The 26,124-nt window shown below is 42.4% G+C and overlaps 2 protein-coding genes and 1 non-coding gene across 5 annotated transcripts in view; 1 reads left to right on the forward strand and 2 right to left on the reverse strand.

Annotated features, from left to right (window-relative positions):
* The window catches only part of ATL2 (atlastin GTPase 2), a 29,786-nt gene extending 21,296 nt beyond the window's left edge, over positions 1-8,490 (forward strand). Inside the window, exons 8-14 of one of the 3 annotated variants that reach the window (XM_053383535.1) lie at positions 17-155; positions 1,433-1,560; positions 2,451-2,507; positions 3,424-3,495; positions 4,985-5,416; positions 7,661-7,675; positions 7,777-8,281. In XM_053383535.1, coding sequence (XP_053239510.1) covers positions 17-155; positions 1,433-1,560; positions 2,451-2,507; positions 3,424-3,495; positions 4,985-5,416; positions 7,661-7,675; positions 7,777-7,884 — 951 coding nt within the window. In that variant the 3' untranslated portion in view covers positions 7,885-8,281. The other 2 variants (XM_053383536.1, XM_053383534.1) reach the window with 2 other exon arrangements.
* Positions 8,491-10,637: 2,147 nt separating this feature from the next.
* EIF4A3 (eukaryotic translation initiation factor 4A3) lies at positions 10,638-21,088 on the reverse strand. Its single transcript, XM_053383539.1, has 12 exons — positions 20,847-21,088; positions 19,069-19,141; positions 17,830-17,896; positions 17,500-17,562; positions 16,641-16,773; positions 16,113-16,193; positions 14,463-14,604; positions 13,673-13,811; positions 13,416-13,531; positions 12,404-12,511; positions 11,808-11,935; positions 10,638-11,033 (listed from the first exon to the last, which is right to left on the reverse strand). Exons 1-12 carry the CDS (start codon positions 21,010-21,012, stop codon positions 11,017-11,019), a joined length of 1,233 nt encoding a protein of 410 aa, XP_053239514.1. The 5' UTR covers positions 21,013-21,088; the 3' UTR covers positions 10,638-11,016.
* Positions 21,089-22,453: 1,365 nt separating this feature from the next.
* Positions 22,454-22,646, reverse strand: LOC128411662 (U2 spliceosomal RNA). Its single transcript, XR_008329874.1, has one exon. It is a non-coding gene; the product is annotated as a U2 spliceosomal RNA (small nuclear RNA).
* Between the last annotated feature and the right edge of the window lie 3,478 nt (positions 22,647-26,124).

The following is a 26,124-nucleotide window of genomic DNA, read 5'->3' on the forward strand; positions in this document are numbered from 1 at the left end:
TGTGTATTGTTTGTAGGTTAAGGTGCACCAGCACGAAGAGCTGCAGAATGTAAGGAAGCACATTCACTCATGTTTCAGTAATCTTGGCTGTTTCCTATTGCCACATCCTGGTCTTAAAGTTGCAACAAACCCAAGCTTTGATGGGAGGCTAAACGGTATGAGGTTTTTCATTTGTATTCCTGGCTTTAATAGATTACTGATTTGAATCTGTGAATTCAAGTGCAAATGCACTGAAGGTGGTAGATGAAGTGCACATAATTCTAAAATTTAGTACGGATGAGCTCTGATATATAGAGTAATATACTTATTGGAGAAGGAGATGTTAGTATAAATTCTGTTTGAATGCTGTAGTCAAATATTCAGTTGATGGGTGTTGGGGGGGCACTAGTGTATATGTTTGAAACGTATTTTATACACTGCTGAGAACAGTGAATGGGATGTTTGATTGAAACATACACAGTAATGAAAGTGGAGTAGGGGAAACAAAGCCAGACTGTTGCCAACATGGTTTCCCATTACATCTGAACTGGGCTTTTGTTTTGAGAAACTTACTATACTAGAACTGTATAGGCATGCTAGCTTGGCGAGGGGGGGGGGAGCTTCAACAGAATCTGGACATACAGTGGTACCTCGGGTTAAGTACTTAATTCGTTCCGGAGGTCCGTACTTAACTTGAAACTGTTCTTAACCTGAAGCACCACTTTAACTAATGGGGCCTCCTGCTGCCTCCGCGCTGCTGCCACATGATTTCTGTTCTCATCCTGAAGCAAAGTTCTTAACCTGAAGCACTATTTCTGGGTTAGCAGAGTCTGTAACCTGAAGCGTATGTAACCTGAAGCGTATGTAACCCGAGGTACCACTGTACTTGAAAAACAGCAGCTGCCTATCATTGCATATTTTTAATGCTGTATTTTTATTTATATTCTTTCGGATGGGCATAAATAGAAACTCCTACACACACCTGAAGCAATGTTTATATTTCACTGATAAGTTTTTGCTCACTTCTTCTGTGCTTGGAATAGAGCGCCCAGCAAAGTAGCCATCAGCCAGGGCTTGTATTAGGCGACTGAATTTTTTTTATGTGAGTACTTGTTAGAGAACTAAGATCTAACATTCACAGCATTTTAGAAATAAACTGGGACAATAAAGATCTTGCTTATCTTGTGTTTCTGATTCAAGAACACAAATTGATAACAGTGCTGCTGTTGCTGCTCTGGTTTTTGGATAGCCTTGTTATAAAGGACTGGCAATCTTTTAATGAAACAACCTTCAGCATTGGCTAAGGTTTGAAGGTTTTTCTTTCTTTTGGGATATCCAATTATTGAGTTGGGATGTTTCACATCATGTTAAGCCGCCACTGACTCTGGAGAGAAGGAGCGTCTTGTTAATTGCGGCAAAATTGCAACTCCTTTTCTGTGACTGATTCCACTAGACATTGATGACGACTTTAAGAGTGAGCTTCGGAATCTGGTTCCATTGCTGCTTGCTCCTGAAAACCTGGTAGAGAAAGAGATCAGTGGCTCGAAGGTGACATGTAGAGATCTTGTGCAATATTTCAAGGTAGGCAAATACTTGTGCTCATTGATCAGTTCTTTAAAATAGTGAACCTATCATAAGCCCTTCAGCTTGTAGGTCAGAGCCTTGTTAAGTGACAGAGACCCACAGAAATGCAGTAGTGTGCACATTATGGCCAGCATAATCAAAGGCATGGCAGTTTTTTGGTCATCAAGCTTAGTTATTTTTTTCTGTTCTGTTAACTATGCTCTTTCTAGAGAAAAGAAGCTTTCTGCAGCTATATGGCCCCAATTTTCAGTTGAGACTTTCAATGTTGTTTCCTTTCCTGGCTCTTCCAACATATTGATGTACATAAACCAACTCTTTGCTATATGGGCAACTTCACTCACCCCAGGTTGCCCCATATCTCATTAGGCTGTTTTGCTCTTTATGATGCAAAGTGGTTTCTAGTTGCCCCTGGAGTGATGCAGGTACACCGTCCAGGACCTTAATCTGCAAGCTCCTGTTCTTGAAGTAGTAGTCTCCTGCTCTGGCTAGTGGTTGGAGTGTTTTGTACCAAAGAGTAGGCAACCACATCTGATTTGTCATCGCCCAAAGTTGGCATATGTGGGGCAGCATGGAGTCTACTTGTCCTTGAACTGTGTTGCTGCACCCATCTATTGGTGCAGAGCGCTTCCAAAAAGCACATCCAACAAAATGATCCTAGGAAAACCACCTTTAATTCTGGTTATGCTTCCCTACAGCATGGTGGTTGTTCAGTGAATCCAATCTTCAACATTGCTAAAAAGTATAACATTTAATATTGGTGGGCATGTTAGACCACCTTAATCCAGTAAGTTATATTATTTAATGGAACTTGAATTTTGGGCGTTGTGTTTAAAATCTGCTTTTCCAGTCGATTGAAACTAGACAGTAAAACCTTGCTTTGTTTTTAGGCTTATATTAAAATCTATCAAGGAGAGGAGCTGCCTCACCCTAAGTCAATGCTGCAGGTAAAGTTTTGTACACTTCTGTCTCTAAAGGTATCTGACGCCAAGAGTGTTAGATGCAGATCAGCCCAGCTGATGGTCAGATGGTTATGCTTGTGAATAAAAGCTGCTGGAAACTGCAGGAGGGGACAGTGCTGTTGTGCTCAAATCCTGCTTGCAGGTTTCTCATAGGCCTCTGGTTGCCGACGGGGAGAACAGGATGCTGGACTAGATAAGCCATTGGCCTGATCCTGCAGTTTCTTTTTGTGTTCTTATACTATGTTAATGGAGACATTTCAAGATTTGGGGATTGAAATCCCAGATCAGTAAGTTCCTGCCTCAGATGGGGGCATGCCCTGCTCCAGCGAAGAAATAACTGGGAGCCCACTTTAAACTCCCAATTGTTCATTTGAAGCATCACCCTTGCCTGCCCCACACCCGGTGTTACGTATCAGGGAGGCCTGGCAAGCCAAGTTTGGCCCATGGGTCAGAGGTTTCCTACCTAGATGCTGAAATGGAAGCTTTATGCATACAAAGGTTAAATGTCAGCGTGACAAACCAAGATGTACACTGATTCTGCACATAGCCAACTTGTGCTGTCAGATAAACTGAGATTAAATGGGTCTATCCCATCTAGTACCTTGGCGTGCCTTTCTTCAGAGTGAGTTTCTCGTAAAGCAGTGTTTTTTGGGATTCTCTTTCTGGTAACTGCAGCAGATTAGCCCAGAAAACTGTTTTAAGATTGCCAAGCAATTCTGTCCAAGAGCTGACATCAGAGGGTGGGTGTTGCAAGTAATGATTCAGGAGTTTAGGGTATGAAAATATGGTAAGAATACATTCATTTGGTATTCAGATCACAAATATGGAAACTATGACACAAATGAAACTCCTCCAAGCTGTTTAGTGTCACTTGCTATGCTTTGTTTTTTTAAAACTTAAGGCAACAGCAGAAGCCAACAACCTTGCTGCAGTAGCTGGAGCAAAAGATACTTACAACAAAGGAATGGAACAGGTATTGATGTGAATGGACGATATGTTGCATGCTTTTAGTTTAACCTAAGAACTGCTCTGCACTGCGTAGATATTTGAGCTTAGATCTCATAAACCAAGAGCAGCTAGATCAAGATCTACCAATAAATCTCTGATCTATCAATCTACCAATCTCTGATCAAGATCTACCAATAAATCCCTGAGTGATTTGCAGTGGATTGTCAAGAATGTTTGAGAAAGGCGCACCCTGTTCCTTAATTCTGAATACAGACACCGTGAGCTACCTCTTTGCACCTGGTTCCAGTATATAAATAAATCAAAGTCTGAGCTGTGGTATTGCCTGCTTCTCAGACTTTTTACTTTTTATTTGCAAATTGAACACAGAAAAGGAATTGGGGAAAATATTAAAGGGGGTGGGGAATAATGCCGCTCAAATGTACCTGACTATACCAAGATTAATGTTAGTGCAGAGAAACTTTCAAATTGTGATGTTGAGGTTTGAGGGAGGTAAAAGAAATGGGGACAGCTGGTAGGGAAGACTGATTCCGCAGCATGGTCGCTTAAGCATGGATGTTATGCCTGCATCAGCCCTCGGATGAATTGCTTAGCTAGTACACTGGAAGGGTCGTGGATGGCTCTGGAGCTGTTATGTGGTGCTATATATATAAAGGCGATGTAAAATTAACACATTAATGCCCTTTGGTTGCCCTTGCTCCACATGCGTCAGTCTGATTTAGGCACAAGCAGCCGTCTTTCCGAAGGTGGTGGCTGGAGAGCAACTACATTTTTTTAAAAGGAGCAGTGAAGGGAAGCTTCCTCCTTCACCTCCTTTTTTATTTATTTATTTAAACTTATTCTGCCTTTTCTGCAAAGGTATGCATGGTTCTCTGCCTCTCACTTGTCCTCGCAACCTTGTGAGATAGGCTGGTCTTGAGAGATAGTGACGGGTTCAAGGTAATCCAGTGAGCTTTGTAGCTGAGCGAGGATTTGAACCTGGCTCTTCCCAGTCCTTGTCCTATAGAATAAACACTGCATCTTTTTTGTGTGTGGTAACTTACACATGTCTAAGGGACATGGGTGGCGCTGTGGGTTAAACCACAGAGCCTAGGACTTGCCGATCAGAAGGTCAGCAGTTCGAATCCCCGCGACGGGGTGAGCTCCCGTTGCTCGGTCCCTGCTCCTGCCAACCTAGCAGCTCGAAAGCACGTCAAAGTGCAAGTAGATAAATAGGGACCGCTCTGGCGGGAAGGTAAACGATGTTTTCGTGCGCTACTCTGGTTCGCCAGAAGCGGCTTAGTCATGCTGGCCACATGACCCGGAAGCTGTACGCTGGCTCCCTCGGCCAATAAAGCGAGATGAGCGCCACAACCTGAGTCGGTCACGACTGGACCTAATGGTCAGGGGTCCCTTTACCTTTACCTAACTTACACCTGTAGCCCTTGTACCCCTATAACACTAGGGGAAATCTAACATAATGTAAGCTAAAAGGTCGATTCTGCTTATTCCAACAGGTTTGTGGAGGAGATAAGCCTTATATTGCTCCTGCAGACTTAGAGCGAAAGCACCAAGATCTAAAAGAGCTTGCCATAAAACAGTTCCGTTCTGTGAAAAAGATGGGAGGTGAGGATTTCTGTCGCCGTTACCAGGACCAGCTTGATGAAGAGCTCGACGAAGTCTATGCAAACTTTGTGAAGCACAACGATGGCAAGAACCTCTTCTATGCTGCCCGTACCCCTGCTACTCTCTTTGCTGTTATGTTTGCCATGTACATAATCTCAGGACTGACTGGCTTCCTTGGAATGAACTCCATAGCTACCCTATGTAACCTTGTAATGGGGGTCGCTCTCGTCTCCCTTTGTACTTGGGCATACGTTAAATACTCTGGGGAATTCAGAGAAGTTGGAACACTCATTGATCAGATGGCTGAGCTACTATGGGATCAGGTGGGTACCTTTGATCTAAAAGCTTTCCTTCCAGAAGAAACTTGCCAACTTTGCTGTTCTTGAGCAGTAGTTGGTCTAAATGCCCCTCCTGCAAGAATGAAGAACAAGCACCAGAAATAAATCACTAGAGAATGAACCTGGTGGAAATAGCCTTTGAAATCCACCCAGAATATTTTTTAGTATCTCCATGCCCAATCATAAAACCAGATTTTGAAAATCCCTAGAAGGCAGAGGTAGTAATGTAAGTTCATCTCCCTTTGTGTGTGTCCATAAAAGGCCACAGGTTTGGTTTATACTCTTAAAAGGTAAGTAAGAACTGTCTTTCCAAAGAGGATGGGCATTTGAAGATCCTAGCAGTTCTGATTCCATATTTGGTTGTCATGACACTGAATGGAAAATTCATGGAAGTTGAGCTTGAGTACATTATAGGACCGTCTGCTGTAGCATACGTTGGCTTGCTTACTGCACACTGAAATTGCTCATTCACAAAATGATCAGTTCTTAAAGACTGGTATACAGACTAAGTGCATAAACATGCCAGCAGGAGATTTGGAATTGGAATGTGACAAGCATAAAGCTTTAATTAGGCACATGGTAGGAGGTTTTTCATTAAAATTCCTATTGTGTAGGGGAGGGACTATGAGCCATCAATGGCTGGCCACATCAAGGTATGTATGCACTTCAGCAAAGGGTTTCAGAGTTTTGTTCAAAAAGATTTTCACATGAATTCTTGATTGAACCTGAACAAAAGAAGCCACATTGTGCTCTGCTGTAGCAGCTTCCAAGATATTTGAGAGCGCCTTCTCATCAACTAATTAATAGTTCCCTTAGCACAATCCTTTGCATGTTTTCTCTGAGGTGAGTCCCACTCTGTTCAGTAGGGCTTACTCTTAGTAAATAGCCTTAATCTGAAACTAGAGATGGGAGGAATCTTGAATTGTAAATATGTAAAGAATGAACCACAAACACACCATGTGTAGCCCACCATTGGGTCTGAATGATTTTGTACTTTGTGGCTTTTCATGTACACATGTTGAGTCCCCTCATTATTTAACCTAGGTTAGACTTGGCCTAAACGTCATTTTTTTCTATTGAGTCCTATTGCATGACTAAAAGGATGCCCTTATATTGCCACCTGCTGGCTAACTGGAATTTTGCAGCCAGGAGCAGCCGCAGAGCCACTTCTTTTAGAAGTGTAAGAGTAGGAAGGTTGCTCCGAGCTTTTATAGAACTAGGATGTTGCCTCCTACAAACAACTTTTATAAGATTTGGGTACTGAATCTCACTAAGATGTAGAAAGAGCACAAGAGCCCTGATCTATTCCAGTATCCTGAGTAACCAACCAGTTACCAAAGATACGTGATTCAAGCACTCCTGTCATGTTCCGTCTACAGTTCTGTTTGTAGACAATATAGTAGAAACCTCTGTAGCCCATGTGCCAAATGAACACCCCTCCTGCTCATCTGGAGACCTTACCTTTACTGATGGGGCTTGGAAATAAAGAGTTGTATCCAATAGTGGCTTTGTCCTAGCAGAATGGGGCACCCTGCACTTTGGGGGACCCTCCAAAACAGCTTGCAGTATGGCTTGATGGGCTGTGGCAGGATTGGGACCTCTAGAAAATTGGGTGCCCCGGCTTCCACTACTGCAAAGCCACCCATGGCTATAGTACATAGCAGCTTCTATAGATTTACTCAGAATGTTTTTAAATTCTCACTTGCTTATTGATTCTTCTCATGGAAATGACCTTTTACTGATTAAAACTTGCTCCATGCCCAGGAACTTGGGAATCTCCCTTATACAGAATTGGGTCATTGGTTCATCTTGCTCAGTATTGTCAACACTGACTGGCAGAAGCTGGTTTCTCAGCCCTACCTGGAAATGCTGGAAACTGAACCTGTATCTTCAGCATACACAGCAGATCCCGTACCACTAATAGCCAGATGCATTTCATTAACCTTTGGAGAAAGGTTTTTTACTGTTCTTGAACTCCCTTTTGGTGCAAGACCTTGGTAGATTGTGGCATAGAACTGTGAAAGCTGCACTCCAAATCTTTTGTGAATTTGAATAACCTGTTCTAAACTTTTAAGGCCCAGCAGTTAGTATTTAGAAGGCAGACCCCAGCCTACAAGATCAGCCTGTACATTTTGAAAGCAAAATCTGTCTTGTTCAGTGTCTAACTCCTATCCTTCACTACTGACCTTACACCTTCCTGTCTCTTGTCTCTTTCTTCCTTTGCTTCAGAGGAGTCCCAAGAAGGTGAGAATATCAGTGGGGACTGTCTTTAACACCCAGACTGCTTTCCCCTTCCCTCTGCTCTCTGCCAACTGCTTTTCTAACAACTCGCTTCCATGTTTTAGGTGTGTTCCAAATTCTTTGAAGTTGTTAGACGTCGAGTGATTCGCCGTGCTCTTACCTCAGCACAACGGCAGCGGCTCTCATCCAACAATAACAAGAAGAAAAATTAGCCAGTATTTTTACCCTTTTCTTTTTCTTTTCTTTCTGAAGCATTCACACTTAACTCGTATAGACAGTAAGCAGGACCATCTGGCCCACTTTACATAAATGCTATAAGCATACCAGGTTGAAGATGCATTATAGGGTATGAAATTGCACCTGACGTTCTAGGAATTGTAACGTGATTTGGATTCAGTCAAATACTACATAGGAGGAAACCACTCAATGCTCTGGAAATTATTAACCATATGCTGGTAGCCAAACTCATCTTTTTTTTTCTTTTTGTATTATACTTTGGGATGCATTTCATACATGATTTTAATTTTTGTTCTGTCTAATTTCTTTTTTTATGTTTCAGCGGGTTTGGGGTTTTGAGTTACGTTTATTTATTTTTGTACATTTCTCATGCTGCAGGTGATAAAACCTCTTGGTGATAATTTGATTGAGGATACTATGAGACAATCGGTTACAAACTCTCTCAAAGCAGGCCTGACTGAACAGATGTCTCAGCATGCCAGATTAAAGACAGATTGACCATTCATCTCCTTTCATCTGCCTGCCCATCCTAGACTTGCTTGCTGTACAATGAGAACTCAATAAACCAAAGTTTACATTGACTCTAGAGAAGTAGATTATTCTGACTGGCTTCTCAATTTGCTGCCGTCACATTGTGGGAGGGTGCGGGTGCAGGGTAAGAGGTTTTGATGGCTTTTAAGGCTTTCTCCTTTTTTTTGCTTGAGACACAGCCCAGTGCCACAGAGAACAGGAAAGTGAGGTATCTGCTTCGACACTAGTGTACCCAGGGGGAGGTGGTGTGGGCTCTGTCTTGCAGAAACATATCCACTGTAAAAGGGTTTTTCAGGGAAGTAATTTATCGAGCCTATACAAGGAAATCTTTTAACAGAATGTATGTAGCCACAAAATATCCCATCAAATATTTTAACTTTGTGAACACTTGTAAACCGCTAACATGATGAATCCAGCTGACATATCAGCGGTCGCAGTCAGCTGCGGAGTCATGTTTGAGCCACTACATTTAGCTACTCCTTGCTTTTCTGCCTTTTCTACCAGTATTACCCAAATGCATGTGTATTATCTCCACAGAAATTACATTTGGAGGTAACAATTGTAACCAAGGAAGCTATCTTCAAGTGTACATTGTCTTGCCTTTTAAACTTTGGAGACCTTGTCCTACAGGATACGCGTATTGAGAAACGAGAGCAGATTTTCTCTGCAGTTTTAGCCTTCATGTATATATAATGCCATTAATACGACTCGCGGGGGAGAAAATCCATCCAAAAACAAAAGCCGTTGCCTACAGCTACAAAGCAATGAGTTAGGATTGTCTGTACAGTGTGTCTAGTTATTTTTTAAGAAACCACAGGGCATGTAAAAAATATAAATATATAAATACAATTTTGTATCAAAGTTTTGTAGTTTATGGCAAAACCTGGTTCTGTGATAGGCAAAGTACAGTCCCTGTAAAGGAATGTTTGTGGCTCATGTAAATGTGTGAATGCATCAACACAATTTGGAGTTTTTTGATATATTTGTGATATTTACTGCCTTGAGCACTGCAATCTCACCCCCATGGGAAATCAGTGGGAATGTTTGTTGTGAAACTTTGTCCTCAGTTGCATTTTAAAGTTATTTCCTGTAATTTATTTTCCGGTACATTATTAAAATCAATTGTGTATATATGAAATTAAACTCATGATTTTTATTTAGAAATGTTGATGTAACTTTACTGTATCAACTATATAGCATCTCTTGATGTGCTGGCCAGCAAGGGTTATTTGTAAGCATAAGAGACTAACTTCTACAAAATTGTGTTCAGTTCTGTGCAACTTAAGTTCCATTACACAGCAAAGAGCCCAACAGTTTTTGACCCAGCAGGTGCTGCCACTAAAGAAGAGGAGGGGAGGAGGCTATTTTTCACAACTCAGCCTTCAGCCGCCCCATACTGCTTTCCACCTAGTTCTGCAAGGTGTCCCCAACTCTCTGGAACAGATTTTAAAGAGGTATTGCAATGGGGAGGAAGAATCAGCAAAAGTCAGTTATCAGCAGAGGTATGCGCAGGATCAAAAGCTGTCCAACTGGATTCAACCCCCAGGTGTTTAAATACAGTAAGCATTCTGTACAGGAACACTGAGGTAGATAGGGCTGCTAACTTTCATTTAATTCACCTTGGAGAGGAGCTCAGCCATTATTGTGGTCCACACTTCAAATGAAGACCACTTTAACAATGATGCTCAGATTGGTCACTAAAGGCTAGAAACAGCATCCAACCATTTAAAAAGCACTACAGAATGAAAGTCCACATGCAAATGCTGCCTAACGAGATAGTTGATACATTACAGTCACTGTAAGGTAACTCAGAGTGTACATAACTATGTGGCAATACTTTACGGTCGTCTGTACTGCTCTAGCAAGTAGTGAATCTTAACATACCTCTGCATCTGACGTAAAATATGGCGTGGTAAAATCTTTTATCAGTACTTGCAATACACACAAATTGTAAGTTACCACTTCCCTGCTATAAATACATAAATAAGATTTTAGAACAGTGAAAAAAGCATGAAAATGTCTACAGTGCATTCACTTGCACTGCACCTTTAATTAGAAAATATATAAAATAGCATCATCAGACACTTCATTTAAATTGACCTCTTCACTCGCTAATTAAAAATCGTTTGACCTTGTTTGAGAAGCATGACACTAGAACTTGTTCTAAAGCACCAGTTGCCATTCAGCTGACAAGGAATTTATATGAAAACTTCATTGTTTTAATCAGAAAAAAAGATAGTAGCAGGCAGGATGACAATGAACACCTTATTTACAGAGATGCTACTTTTACAGCTTCCATCCAGAAAATTAAAAAGACAGTTTTCTACATTTAGGGTATTCCCACAATGACAGTGTTTTTTTAAAAAAATATCACCACAAACTTGTAGCTGCTTCTAATATGCTTTTCGCCAACTCTGATCTTTCAGAACCATATTCAGAAGTACAGGCCTAATTGAATCAGATGTACATATAGCTATTTTAGAGTTACAACAATATGGTCTTAAGATAAGAAGCCGTGAACAGCAGCCGGTGCTGTAACAAATCACAGCTAAAAGTCTTCAGTCCATTCTGTTCCTTCAAATAAGGTCAGCAACTAGATTAAAGAAAGAGATAACATAATGAAAGCATGATAATAAGCTGAGCACAAACAGTATTTATCACAATACTTGTGCAGCCTGCTTGAGGGTCAAGCCAAACATTTATCCATTTGACATATAGCTTACAACTTTACGTGCATGAACAAAGAGATGAATTTATGGTTAGGGACCAGCTGAAGAGCCGTGATTGCAGTACACAGAAGGCTGGGGAGACAGTCTGGCACAGTGGATAGTGTCCAACATGGAGGAGCACAGAGCCCTGGATTCCTAATATCCACCACATATTCCATTATGAAGTATATGGCTAAGAAAATGCAACTAACTTTGATAGGGAATGTATGTGGACGGAACTGATGGAAGTTTAAGAGAGCAGCTTATCTGAACTTTCAGGGATCTGTTTTTATTTCCTTGCTATACTGTATGGCAGGAGTAACATTTGCACAGGCTTGCTTAGCGTTAATATTTGTGTATAATTCCACAGCATCATCTCTCATCTATTAACAGGATTCCAGCTGGGACAACAGGTCCAATTTAAAATGTCTACTGTACAGCAGAAATACCATTATGGAGCCTGTTCATCACTGAGCTGGCATGCTGCGTGTGATGGAAGGCCTATCTTCCTTCCCTTCAGCAATCTTGAAATCACAAAGCTTCTGTTTGATTGGTGAACAGCTATTTATTTCATACATGCAGTGTAACCAGTCAATCCAAAGAAGATGATGGCTATCTGCCTGAGTAGGACCAGGTTAGGCAAAGAATCAGATACTCACCATTCATGGGCATTTCATCAATCTGAGTGGAATAGTACTGCTCAATGTCTCGCAGAATACGGATGTCGTCGTTCTTTACAAAGTTGATGGCGACACCTTTCCGGCCGTAACGGCCTGATCTACCAATCCTGGTGGGGCAAGAGCGGGACTCAGAATCAGTGAAATTAAATAAGCCATCTATCCCACAAATCAGAATTTTCCTATACTGTTTATTTATTACATTTGTTTACATTTATCTTGCTCAGGGCAACCAAAAACAACTTCAACCAACCAAAAAACTAATGATGGACATGTGCCATATATTCTAGACAACAATTCATCTTACAAGTTTTTTAAAAGACACATCTTTCATGCTAAATATAAGTTTTGTGAAGGACTTAAAAAAGCAGGAGCATTTTCTTTGTTAAACACCATATTCTGAAATCTTCCATCATTTTTTCTGGAAGAAATCTTAAGGGTCCCCCCAAAACGTCTGAGTATCTCCCTTTTCACTTGCCCCCCCATTTTAGACAGCTGGAAAGGGAAAGCTGCTACCCCAAAACCTTTTTCAAAGCTTCCTATTGCAAAATTAGAGTTTAATATATGTGCACACTTACCTGTGTATATACAATTCTCTGTTGTTTGGCAAGTCATAGTTAATAATTAGGGACACCTGGGGAACATCCAAACCTCTGGCCCAAACATCTGTAGAAATAAGAACTCGGCTGTAGAAAGAAAAAGAAAAAAGCAGTTAGTGAATTGCAGAGACCCTCATAAATTACACTTGTTCCTTTGCAAAAATTACTGCAAAAGATCCAAGTAGAAAGGAAAATGTCTCCACAGACTTGTGTTTTCTGCAAATATGCAAAGAGTTGTCCGTGATATTACAATGGCATGCATGCAATTTTCAGGATGAAATTTCATTTCAAAGTTCTATGTAGCTACTTCACAAGACTTGTTCCGCTGTGCATTCATTCTATCTGCATTTTTCTGCTAGGTTAACCCTGTTCTTTTTGCCTTTTGCAAAGCAAGGACAAAGGGTACTGGCCAACTTAAAATAGACACACAATCTTGGTTAAAGTCTCTGGGGAAAGGTGAAACATGAATGGAGTTAATAATTATATACAGTGGTACCTCGCAAGACGAATGCCTCGCAAGACGAAAGAGTTTTCCGTTTTTTGAGTCGCTTCGCAAGACGAATTTCCCTATGGGCTTGCTGCGCAAGACAAAAACGTCTTGCAAGTTCTTGCGAGTTTGTTTCCTTTTTCTTAAAGCCGCTAAGTTAATAGCGAGTTTGTTTCCTTTTTCTTAATTGCGAGTTTGTTTCCTTTTTCTTAAAGCCGCTTTTTCTTAAAGCCGCTAAGTACCGTTAATAGCCGTGCTTCGCAAGACGAAAAATCCGCAAGACGAAGAAACTCGCAGAACGAATTAATTTCGTCTTGCGAGGCACCACTGTATATGCTTCTGTGTCCATGGGAAATAGCTTGGGATCTTGTTCTGCCCAATTCTGGGTCCTGCTCTGCCCACTGTTGGGGGGGGGGAACCCTAACACCTTTCCAGTAGGATAATGTGGCTCTCTTTCCAGAAATGTTTCCCCATCCCTGCTATATTCAAAAATTGCTGCCATACCTTGCCCCAGATCTGAATTCTTTCATGATGGACTCCCTTTCCTTCTGGGGCATGTCACCATGCATGGATGAAACAGTGAAGTTTGCTTCTCTCATCTTCTCAGTCAGCCAGTCAACCTGAGCCAGGGAGCAGTCAGTTAATTTTTAAATCTGGCAGGAGTAATCCTCCAAAAAAAGCTAGTTTTAGTTTTGCCCAACTGTCAGTGCCAACATGAATCATGACTTGACTAAATCAGGCATTGTTTGTTGCTGACGTACCTTTCTCTTGGTGTTACAGAAGATGACAGCCTGTGTGATGGTGAGTGTGTCATACAGGTCACACAATGTATCAAACTTCCATTCTTCCCTCTCCACCGCCACAAAGAACTGTTTGATCCCTTCTAGTGTCAACTCATCACTGGATAGAGGCAGGAGAGGGGAGAAATTTTGAGCTGATTGACTTTAAATTGTTAAGACATTACATTTATAAAACTGAACATTTATCACTGCAGTGTTATTCTCTAGAACTGTCCATTCAAGTCTACAGGAATGTCTATAGTTAAATTGCCAGATGGTAATATAGTGTAAATCTGTCCAATTTTAAAACTCAATAGTTGATTCTGCAATTAACAAGGCAAAGAGAAGTGACACAATGTGGTGGATAAGAGCTGGAAAGTCCCCACCTGAGCCAGAAACCTATTGAGAGGCCTTAGGATAGTCAATAACCTCTCAGCCTCTGTTTGCACCTTCCCATTTGTAATATGGGGATAACAATGACATGCCTTACAGCGTGCTTTTTGAATATGCAGGCAAAGTGCTATACAAATGCTAAGTACAATGTTTACAAAACACTTTTGTATCTGCCTCAAGAAAACCCAGTGGGGCCAAAATCCCAGTTTTCATACCCTCCAGAAGAATTTAGACAGCAGGACAAGGATCAGGAAGGAAACAATCAAATGCATTCAGAGAAAATATTTCAGATATTTAACACTCACTGTCATCAGATTCAGAACTACTAATATAAGAGGAAGCACCAACGTGAGCTAAACTCGTAAACTCACTCACTCACCGCTTGACCAGAATGCGGATGGGGTCAGTCATGAATTTGTTGGTCATCTCCAATATCTCATGTGGCAAGGTGGCACTGATCAGAACCACCTGTGTTGCTGGAGGAAGGTATCTGTACACATCATAAATTTGCTCTTTAAAACCTAGATAAACCAACCAAACAAGAGAGGGTACATTTGAGAACCTTATTGTACCTTGTGCACATTTATTACAACCAAAGCCACTCGATTTGTTTCCTCCATGCCCAATCACTATAGTCCATGTGTTGGTAACCTCTAAGCTGGATTACAATGCACTCTATTGGGCTTGGTCTGGAAGCTCCAGCTGGTGCAGAATGGACTGGCTGCCCATTTACTACCAAACAAGGCTTAAGGTCTCTGTACTCATTTACAAAGCCCCAGGCAACTTAAGTCCAGAGTACCCCAGGAACTGCTTGGGTAAGTATTGCTGTCTGTCTGCTGAATTGGTGAAGCACATTTGACAGAGGTAAAGGTAAAAAGGTAAAGGACCCCTGGACGATTAAGTCCAGTCAAAGGTGACTCTGGGGTTGCAGCGCTCATCTCGCTTTCAGGCTGAGGTAGCCGGCATTTGTCCACAGGACACGTGGGTCATGTGGCCAGCATGACTAAACTGCTTCTGGCGCAATGTATCACCGTGACAGAAGCCAGAGCCCACGGAAATGCTGTTTTATCGTCCTGCCACAGCGGTACCTATTTATCTACTTGCACTGGCATGCTTTTGAACTGCTAGGTTGGCAGGAGCATTTAGTCATTTTATATTGCCCAGGACAACCCAAAGTGACTTGCAACTAAACAAAATACAAGCTAGCAGTTCTGCAAGCTGCTAACGAATGAAGCACTGACAATCGTAGAACTGAAGAGTTGGAAAAAGACCACGAGGATCATCTAGTCCAACCCCCTACAATGCAGAAATCTTTTGCCCAACATGGAGCTCAAACTCACCTTTCATCACTTTACCCCTCCAATCTAAAAAGGTAAGGTTCACTCTCACTTGTTTTAATATTATGGCATAAAGCTTCAGTGTGTGGGGAGCTATAGCTGCAGATGACACTTAGCCATAGATTTTTCCTGCCTACTCACCAAATAATTATTTGGTGCCTTGCCGATAATTAACAAGTACATTGGTACCTCGGTTTACGAACTTAATCCGTTCCAGAAGTCCGTTCTTAAACCAAAGCTGTTCTTAAACCGAGGCGCACTTTCTCTAATGAGTCCTCCCGCCACCGGTGCCTTCCAGTTTTGTTTCTGTTCGTAGACCAAGGTAAAATTCACTAACTGGGACACTACTTCTGGTTTTGCGGAGTTCTTATACTGAATAGTTCATAAACGGGGCTGTTCTTAAACCGAGGTACCACTGTATAATGGTATTTTTTATCATTATGTGGTAGTGACCCTAGAAAGCACTTACATTTCTTAATGAAAAATAGCACATGATTTCTGGCAAGTTAGCCCTCAGTAACCATCCTGAGGCCACCTGGAAGGCGTTTCCAAGTATTTGTAGGACAGAAAAACACACATTGCTCTGACACTTTAGGCAAACTTGTTTTGGATTTTGGATTTTTATAGAAAAAAACCCATGACTTGCATCCACAACAAAAATTTAGGACATTGGGGTTAAAATAATTCTTTACCTTTATTGAGCATCTCATCAGCTTCATCCAAAACCAACATTTTGATGGCACGAGTTCTTAGACTTCTGCGACGGATCATATCTGAAAGATTTCAGATTTGCGTCAAGAAACAGGGATCTAGCAGAGATGCTGAGAGTCAATTTTTATTCTGCAAACTGATGGCTCAGAGGAGCAAAGGGAGTCTGATCTTAATTGGGATTATTACAGCAGTAGTATACTTCCCAAGCACACACACAAAAAATCTGATTATACAAAAGTTATAAAGCAACAGCCCTACTCAACCTAATTTTCTGTAGTTCCCACCTTGTATTTCTGTTTATATGGTGCTTTCATTGATTGTTTAAAACTAAGACAAAGTGCAGAATAAGGGAGGAATGGGGAGGACAGGGGTAAGAGAACCACAGCTGTACTTCCACACCTGGAGCACAGAACTAAGGACTGAAAAGTATCTTGAGCATAAAGCTTACAAGTGTCTACTCAACACATTAAGGCAAATTCTTTGGTTTTCCTTAATAAAATTAATCTCACCAAATACACGCCCTGGTGTGCCAGCAACAACATGCTGTCCGTAATCCAGCTTCCTAATGTCTTCACCAACGTTGGTCCCACCAATACAGGCATGACACTGGACATTCATGTAGTCACCGAGAGCAAGAAGCCCCTGCAGAAGCAAGCACACAAACAGCTTATATTCAAGGGTACTACACAACCCAAACAGTAACTGAACCAGGGACCCTGGCAAGAGCCATGACACCTCCTGTGAATGAATGTGTCAGAGACTGAAGAGGCGCATTCTCCTGCGTGTAAATACTATTTCATTTTCTAAGTCAGGAGTGTTTGACTTCTTTTGTCTTGTTGCTGCAGCCATTTCTACACCTGTTCGATAGATTCAAAAGTGCTAAATGGTGCAATGCATTCTATATATATATATATATATTCTTCTGTTATACAACTCCAGGCGGCATACAAAGGGCTCCCTGGAAGTCTTCCATCCAAGCACGGACCCAATTCAAACTTGCTTAGCATTTGGAAGGTTGCTGCAATCCTGTGTTCTCAAACCATGTCTGAGACTTGCTGCTAATTACAAGATGCTACTGTAGGCAAACTATGGGCTTTCAGAATTTAAATCAGGAGAGACCACTGTGATTGTGCTAAGTGTTAACTCTAAGGGCGCTTGTATGCTGCACCATTCTGTTTAGGCAGTTGCAGAAACATTTGCAGCCACTCTAGAAGCATCCACAGGGCACCGAGGCTTCAATATAATGCTGCACCCACCTGAGATAACTGAGCTGCTTGTAGTGGAAGGAGAACAGAGCTTCTCACAGGGCCTAGAGATGCTGCAGCATTCCATTTTCATAAGTTACAATTTTGTATGAGATTTGCTTACCTTCTGAATCTGTACTGCCAATTCTCTGGTAGGTGCCAGTATCAATGCTTGCGTTTCACGAACCTGATTGAAACAAAACAGTTTAAGTGTTGCAGCCTTCATTCCTTCTAAAAAGTTATCTGAAGTGTTCACATATCAACTTATGATCTCCCTTAATGAGACAAAGCATGTATAGAGTATTTGGGATGGAATCCAATGTTCAAAAAATGTAATTAATCTGGAATGCTGTCCTTGGTCAATGCTAAGACAATGAGATTATATACTATAACTAGTCAGAACACTATTTGCATCTTCAAAAATAAGTGTTGGGTATTTGTGTTCCAAAGGTACCTGGATGTCCAGACACTGTAGAACGGAGATGGAAAACGTTGCTGTTTTGCCTGTTCCAGACTGTGATCTAGAAAGAATAGTATTTTTAATAGCTGTGTCTGAAAACATAAGCAATAAATATCACCATATACAACATTAACCTTGTTGAGTACTATCAAAATAGTTTTGATAGATTATCCATTAATGAAACCAGATATGCAAATCTACCTGAGACCAGCCTCCATATAAAATTTAAGACTAATATATGTACTGTGCTAATCAATTCTAAATGGAACAAACTTTGTCTACTGGGATTATCTGCTTTACTGCTTATTTAACCTAAGATAAAAGTGGTTTACAATACATTAAGCTAGTACTAGAGCTTACATGCAAAGTAAGTGAGAATTCTCCTGAACATCTAGATTCTAATTTTAGACAGTTATAGGCATATGGTCACAATGAGATCAATGTGGGAGGTCACCTACAGCTACCTATGAATGCCATCTATGACAAGGTTACCAGATTTTTTTCATGAATCCGGGGACACTTCAGCTTCAATGGATTTTGTATGGGGACTGATTTGTAAATCTGGGGACTGTCCCCGGGAAATGGGGACATCTGGTAACCTTAATCTATGAAAAACTATACCTACAGGTAAGAATTATAGCTGGGATTGTGTCAGAGAGTAAAAGACACCAAGTAAAGGCATCTCTTTCTAAATGGTTCATGGAGACAGCAGTTCTACACATGCTTACTAGTGAGCAAGGCCCAATGAACCCAATGGGATTTAGTTTTGAGTAAACATGCCATAAATTGCCCTCTTGAACTTACTCTAGTCCTGTGCATTCAAAAGCATTGTTCCTTACAATTTAAGAACATGGCAAGAGCTGAGTAAAGCATGAAGCTGGTGAGTTGGGGGGGGCCTGTTGGAGCAGGGCTTGTGTGGATGAGGTGGAGGACCCACACCCACCCACCCTGTGATCCTGTGAGGCAGACCTTGACCCCCTTTAGAGTGGGAAGTTTAAATTGGATTGCTATTACTTTTAAAATAAATAAATAGGAAGCCATTTTTTTATTGCAAGTTTCTAAGCGGAGGTTGAATTACCTTCTGTCATGGATGCTTAACCTGTGATTCTTGCATTGCAGGGTGTTGGACTAGATCACCCTTGGAGTCCCTTCCAACTCTTATTATTCAATTAACTATTTGCATTCTTAGTCTAACAATATCCCAAAGTCGTGTGTGTGTGCAATTTCACTTACTGTGCAATCACATCTCTTCCTTTAATGATCTGTTTGATAGCTCTCTGCTGGATAGCTGAAGGCTTCTCAAAACCTACAAAATTCATTTATAAAGGTTACAATTCCCTTCTAATTACATCATGTACTCTAAAAATATTGGCCAGAGCAGTACTGTAATAAAACCAACATTTAGAAACCAAAGCACTGAAATCTATAGCTGTTGGCACTCAATTTTAAACAGTAATAGGAGCTAGGAAGGAGACTGGGGAGAGGAAGGGAAAAGTGACAGTCAGGTGCCAACATTTATTATTTGGGAATAAAAGTGGCCAGTGACAATGTGCAAACTTCGCACGTCTCTAAATTCACAAAGTAAAAATTCAATGAGGGATGCAGCTACAAATGACCAAGAAGGGGAAGTTTGATTTGATGTCTCCATAAATAACAAGGGGTTGTATCAAACTATCATATTCAGAGTACACCCACTGAAGTCAGCAGATTTAAATAATGACTAACTTAAGTCCACTGATTTCAACTGGTTTACTCTCGAGTATGGTTAAAATCTGAAACAAGCTTTTGCATTTATGGGAGAAAAGAGGAAGAAACTTCAAATCCAGGGTAGCTAACATGCTACCTTCCAGGTGTTGTTAGACTAGAAGTCCTATCACCCCGTTGTAATTGGGGCAGATCAGAGCTCAAGTCTAGCAGCACCACTGCTTTATATGCTTGAAGTCAGATTTATTCAGAACAAATCCTATCTTGGGCACACTTTCCAACAGCAATTCTCATCACAACCCTCTTCCCCTTTCCCTTTTGTATTGCGTCTTGTAGACTTTGATACACCAACACAAAGGAGAGGCCCTCACCCCAAAAATACACAAAAGCCACTGTGCCCATTAAAAAAACCTGATGTAGCTGATGTTTTTGAATGCAGAAGCAATAAAATACATACTAAAAGTGTATGTAGGCACTGCTACAGGTGCTACATAATACCCATTCCGCATTTCTATGAACTTGATCATTTAGTGTGGTGGCGCTTACACCTTGGAACTCCCTGCCAACTGATATTAAGCAGGAGGTTTCGCTGCTTCGAGGAATTTGCTTGATTCTTACGGCGTATAAATTTCATGGAAGTAAAACAAACAACCCAATGAAAACACACGTGGGGACGAATTACAATGGTACTACATTAAAAATGGGACGTGGGTGGTACTGTGGGTTAAACCACAGAGCCTAGGACTTGCTGATCAGAAGGTCGGCGGCTCGAATCCCCGCGACGGGGTGAGCTCCTGTTGCTCGGTCCCTGCTCCTGCCAACCTAGCAGTTCAAAAGCACATCAAAGTGCAAGTAGATAAATAGGTACCGCTCTGGAGGGAAGGTAAATGGCGTTTCCGTGCGCTGCTCTGGTTCGCCAGAAGCGGCTTAGTCATGACCCGGAAGCTCCCTCGGCCACTAAAGCGTGATGAGCGCCGCAACCCCAGAGTCGGCCACGACTGGACCTAATGGTCAGGGGTCCCTTTACCTTTTTTACATTAAAAATAAAAAATCTTATAAAGTGTTCCTTTGAATTGTTTTCGAATCTTAACGCCGTTATTTAAATCTCACACTGGCGCCTACCTGGGCAGAGGAGGATACATAAAAAGCACCGAACGCAAGTAAGAATAACGGCCGAAACCGTCCCGGGGGGGGGCGGGGAGTTGCTTCCCTTACCCCTTCCCTCCCTCCACGCCCGCCCGCCCGCCCTACTTCCGCGGAGACGGCAGCGCGGCCAGCCCGCCCCCCCCCCGGCTCCGCGCGCGCACCGTAGGCGTAGATGCCGCGCAGGAGGTCCTCGCGGAGGCCCATGGTGTCGAAGGTGGGGGTGACGTCCACCTCCTCGCTGGTCTCGAACTCCACTTTGGTCATGTCCTCCTCCTTCAGCAGCCGCTTTCGGGCCGAGCCCGCCGAACCTCCCGTAGGCCCCGACATCCCGCCCGCCTGCCAACCGCTCGCGGCTGCTTCTTCTAGCCCTTTCGAAACCCGACCGAACCGGCCTCGACTGAGGAGATGCCCGCACGACGCGCCGGAAGAGCGAAGGCCTTAACGCGACACGCACCCCGCGCGAGACCCCCAGGGATTTGCGCATGCGCCCCAGTCGCCCAGTTCCCGGCGCACTGAAATGGACGTAAGCACGCTCGACGCTCGTTCAAAATCCTGCGCCTGGGCGGCGTTGCGTCACTCCCATAGAGATAGGAATTTAGAGGTGCCACGGATATTTCCTAGAGTGAAACAGCCTTTCTTAACAATTGTAGAGTTGGAAGGGACCATGCGGTTCATCGTCCAGCTCTGAAAGATTCAGGATTAATTTATTTTTTGTTTATTTATTTATTTATTTATTTATATTTGTTTATTTTCGACCTCTGAGTTTCAGGATTTTTTTTGCCCAATATAGGTTTCAGAGATTTGAGGCAGGAGTTTTAAATGGGAAAGCAGTGCAGACTGAAGGGTTTGACAAAGTTGCCCAAAGCTTATTTTATAGACCTGCCACCCATTTCACTGAAAACATCTGCATTCACACCATACATTTAAACCCCACATGCACCCCTGTAAAGAATCCTAGAAACTGTAGTCTACTCACCACAGAGCTACAATTCCCAGGATTCTTGGTGTGGGTGTGTGAATGTGCTTTGTGCAGTAAGGCTGGGTACATATTATACCTTTAACTGGTTTTAAAGCCAAGAGAACAGTACTTGTTCGTTTCGTTAAATATATAATAAAATGATAAATTACAGTTTATCGTTTCAGCTGCAAAGTCTCAAATGTGAGATCAGGGGTGGCTTTCTGACACTAGAGAGTATGGCAAATGCAGGAATCTTGTAACTACAGCATCCCTGACAAATGGCTATCCATTCCCTGCTTAAATACCTCCAGTGAAGGTGAGCCCATGAACTCCTGAGGCAGTCTCTTCCACTGTTAAACAGCTCTTACCATTAGACAGTTTCTTCCTGCAGTGGAGGTCTAGGATTCACCAGGGATTTGTGGCTGAGCGGGTCAACTGCACCGCAAAGACCTGTCTACCTCCCGAGCAGATTAGGCACTGTTGACTTGAACAGGCACCCAGGTTGCTTGATGCATCTCCTATGGATGACCATGAACTTGGAGTGTGCACAGCAGTAGAAGACCAGCAAATGCCTGAGCTTATGTGTGTGGCCAGGCTGCAGTGAGTGACATACAGCCAGAGCTGACTCAACCATTAGGTGGACTGAAGCAGCTGCCTCAGGCACCAGAAGCCCCCAAAGTGGCAGTTGAATCCTAAGTTCTTCATCCCTACTGCCATTCCTCCTTGCCAGGCAAGCAGAATAAAGTTTCCTCAGGTGCCTGATGGTCTGCTCCTGAATAACTAGTTTTGTCTAATTTTGAACCAGAAATATTGTGGTGCACTATTCCTGGAATACTGCAATACCCAGTTGATGCAGGGAGCGAATGGAACCAGTTCCTATTCTATCTCCCAGTTCCAAAAATATATTTAATACGAACAGTCCACAAGTAGCAGACATACCAGATATTGCGCTGATAATAATAGATGCTGACATTTGATCTTAGTCAATTGGCTGAGAAGCAATGCCAGTTGTTCGGGAAACACATAGGGAACTACTTTTCCAATGGATTCTTGGGTACCCAAGAGCAAATAGAGGCTGTAAAGTGCTCACTGTTGCATTGGAATCAGCAGGTTCACAAAATATACTCCAACAACATTTATTATTTCCATTGTCCATCCAAGCAGCTTCTTGACAGACACTTTAATCTCAGCAATTCTGGATTTTCTCAACCGTGTAAATTTCTCAACTGGCTGGCTGGCCCGTTGTGATAGTCTTTGGTGCAGTGTTTGCATAAACCCATCCATTTACTTTTCATGCTCTGTGTAACTGTTACCTCACTGCATGCCAGTGGAGGTCCCAAGTGTTTCAGTTGGACAGCTTTCTGTCCTTCAGATAAGTTCTCTCTAGTACACCAAACGATAACAGCATTAAGGAAAATAAAATCCAACATGATGCGGAAGAAAGGAAAACATCTAGGGTCAAATCAAACCAGAAGGGAAACTTATTCGACCCCAAGAAACCCCCCTTAAAGGGGAAGTGTCCCAGGAATAAAGAGAAGAAGCCCAAGAATGTAAAAATGGGAAGGAAGAAAAAGCTCCCATCCCGAACAAAGGAAACGAACCTCACAAGACTATTTAAGCTATTAGAGAATTTGAATTCAGCTATGTGAGCAGAACACTCATGCTTACATTAAAATTTGTGCCCCTTAGTAAAGGGGTGTTTGCAGGAAAAAATGTTACGCATATAACATTGCTATGCTGTAAATGAGTTTTCTGCACATAATAACTGCAGGGGGGAAAGTATCTGGTTGGTTTACCCTTTGAAACTTGGCAGAGGCCGGTCCATTAGGGCAAATGCCCCACCAACCTTCATCTGCCCTCAGCCAAATATTTTTATTTTTTATAAAACATTGACTCTGCATCTGAGTCTGTTTTCTGTCAGACACATTAGTCACACTTGGTCATGCTTTATTTGTGACTCTCAGAAATGGGGAGCGGGGGAGATGGGGATAGATAGCAGTGATTCAGCCTTTATAATGTGGAACGAAGGAAGCACTTCTTAACCATTTAGATGAAAGAAGTTAGGAAGAAGCTTGAGGTTGGTTTGAAGTATACAGGTTCTACCCAACTAAGCATTACTCAGAATAGACCAAATGAAATTAATGGCCCCAAATTTCAACAGCTCTACTCTGAGATCACATTTGCACATTTAAAGCACTGCAATACCACTTTTAAGCAGTCATGGCTTTCCCCACAGAGAACTTGTAATTTGTTCAGGCTGCTGGGAGTTGTTAGGAGACTCCCTATTTTCCTCATAGACTGACAATTCTCACAGCAGTTTATCGATCAATCCCTCTTCACAGAGAACTCAGAGAATTGCAGCTCTGGGAGGGGAATATGGCAGGCTTCCTAACTCTCCACACCCTTAACAAACTCCAACTCCCAGAATTCCTTGGGGGAAGCCATGGCTGTTTAAAGTGGTATCATAGTGCTTTGAATGTATGGTGAGAATACGGCTGGATACTGTATATACACAGGGCTGTAGCTAGGGGGTGGTGAGGTGGGCCCCCATTAGGGGGACCCCCACAAAATCGACTTAAAAATACATCCATAAATATAAATATTGATTATTGCCTCATAAGAAATGGTTTTAAGTAGAGGGTGAATTGAATGGGTGGAGGTGGGGGGGTTGGAGGAGAGGCGGAAAGAAGAGCTAATTTGTCTGTGGTTAGGGGGGCACAATCTGGATGGTTCTGCCAGGGGCACAAGATCACCTAGCTAAGACTCTGTATATACAGCACGTAAAGGTAATGGTAAAGGACCCCTGAATGGTTAGGTCCAGTCAAAGACAACTATGGAGTTGCGGCGCTCATCTCACTTCAGGCCAAGGGAGATGGCGTTTGTCCACAGACAGTTTTCCGGGTCATGTGGCCAGCATGACTAAACCACTTCTGGCGCAATGGGACACTGTGTGATTGTTGTGATGTGGGGTTTGTGATTTCAGCTCTCTTGACACTTCTTTATTAAAGCAAACACTTCTTTATTAAAGCAAACAAGACTTCTTTATTAAAGCAAACAAGACTGAGAACTGAGGAGGGGAGAGCTACATGTATAGGGACAGGGAACTAGCTAGAAAGGATACATTTTGGAGGGAACAATATCAGGCAATCACAGTCCTGCCTTTTGGAGGAAACCAATAAGACAGAGGATCCAAATACAGCAGCTTGAATGAACCAATAGTAGCTGTACCCTCTGGAACCAAAAGGCAGTTACTTTACCCTAATGCAAATACAGACAATAATAATACAGATATAAAATCCTTTGACTCAATACACAACAGTGATGGAAGCCAGAGCGCATGCCATCTACATAAGGTGTGCATGGACAAGTCCTACTGAACTTCAAAAGTCTTGCTCCTTAGCAAAAATGCTTAGCATTTGCTGCAGCTCAGAAAGTCAATTACACTTGCCAGCATCGGATTTAGAGCAGTGCAGGCTGTTCCCCCGCACAGGGTGCCAAGCCGAGGGGGTTCAAAATAACAATACCTATATTGTGCTTTTTTCTGGGGGTATGCATACTCCTAAACGTTTTGTGAATCTAAGTTTGGCCTCATTGAAGGGCAGTATTTCAATATGAGTAGGAAAATGAGAGTACCCCAATCATTCTTTTTAGGGGGGGGGAGCACTGCCTATATTTGTGGGCATACCTACTGAGTAGAACCATAAGAAAAGCAACTGTACCAGAGCCGGATTTAGGTTTGATGAGGCCCTAAGCCACAGGTCAGCAAACCTTTTCAGCAGGGGGCCAGTCCACTGTCCCTCAGACCTTGTGGGGGGCTGGACTATATTTTGAAAAAAATTAATGAACAAATTCCTATGCCCCACAAATAACCCAGAGATGCGTTTTAAATAAAAGCACACGTTCTACTCATGTAAAAACACGCTGATTCCCGGACCGTGCATGGGCTGGATTTAGAAGGCAATTGGGCCGGATCCGGTCCCTGAGCCTTAGTTTGCCTACCCATGCTAAGCTACTGAAGGTAACGGGGCCATTTATATGTCCAGCTGTTCTTTGTCAACAACAAATTGTCGGTTTTTGTGTGTTGAATATATGCTATATGGTAATTTATGGACCTAATCGGTATCGAAAGCCATTTGCACATAACAAATAGGGGCCTGCACAACGCAAAACACTGTTGCTGCATGTAGGTTTTATTTTATTTGTTTTGTATCTTATATCTTGGAAATGTACATCCAGGGTTTTTTTTCCCCTTTCAATTTTTTGGGGGGCCCGCAAGAGAGTGGGCCCCTAAGCCGCTCCGAAATGAATAATTGTGAAAATAATAATAAATATCTGGTGGGGCGCCAAATTTTGCCCTTGCTCAGGGCGCCATAAAGCCCAAGTTCGCCTCGGCACTTGCTGGCCGGCGGTGGGGTCCACCAGAGCCGCTTCCCCTGTTCCCGGCTTGGCTTCCGCAGCCCTGCAGCCAGGGCACCTGCCGG

Source organism: Podarcis raffonei, chromosome 3 (assembly GCF_027172205.1).
Source record: "Podarcis raffonei isolate rPodRaf1 chromosome 3, rPodRaf1.pri, whole genome shotgun sequence".
In the NCBI taxonomy this organism is placed as follows: domain Eukaryota; kingdom Metazoa; phylum Chordata; class Lepidosauria; order Squamata; family Lacertidae; genus Podarcis; species Podarcis raffonei.

Bases quoted from the DNA above. Each gene is read 5' to 3' on its own strand.
- EIF4A3 (XM_053383539.1), bottom strand. From the start codon at position 21,012: ATGTCGGGGCCTACGGGAGGTTCGGCGGGCTCGGCCCGAAAGCGGCTG. The intron at 13,812-14,462 runs GTGAGTGAGTGA...GCCTCTATCCAG, and splicing joins ATCCGCATTCTGGTCAAGCG to TGATGAGTTGACACTAGAAG. The intron at 12,512-13,415 runs GTATGGCAGCAA...TTCTTTCTACAG, and splicing joins GAATTCAGATCTGGGGCAAG to CCGAGTTCTTATTTCTACAG.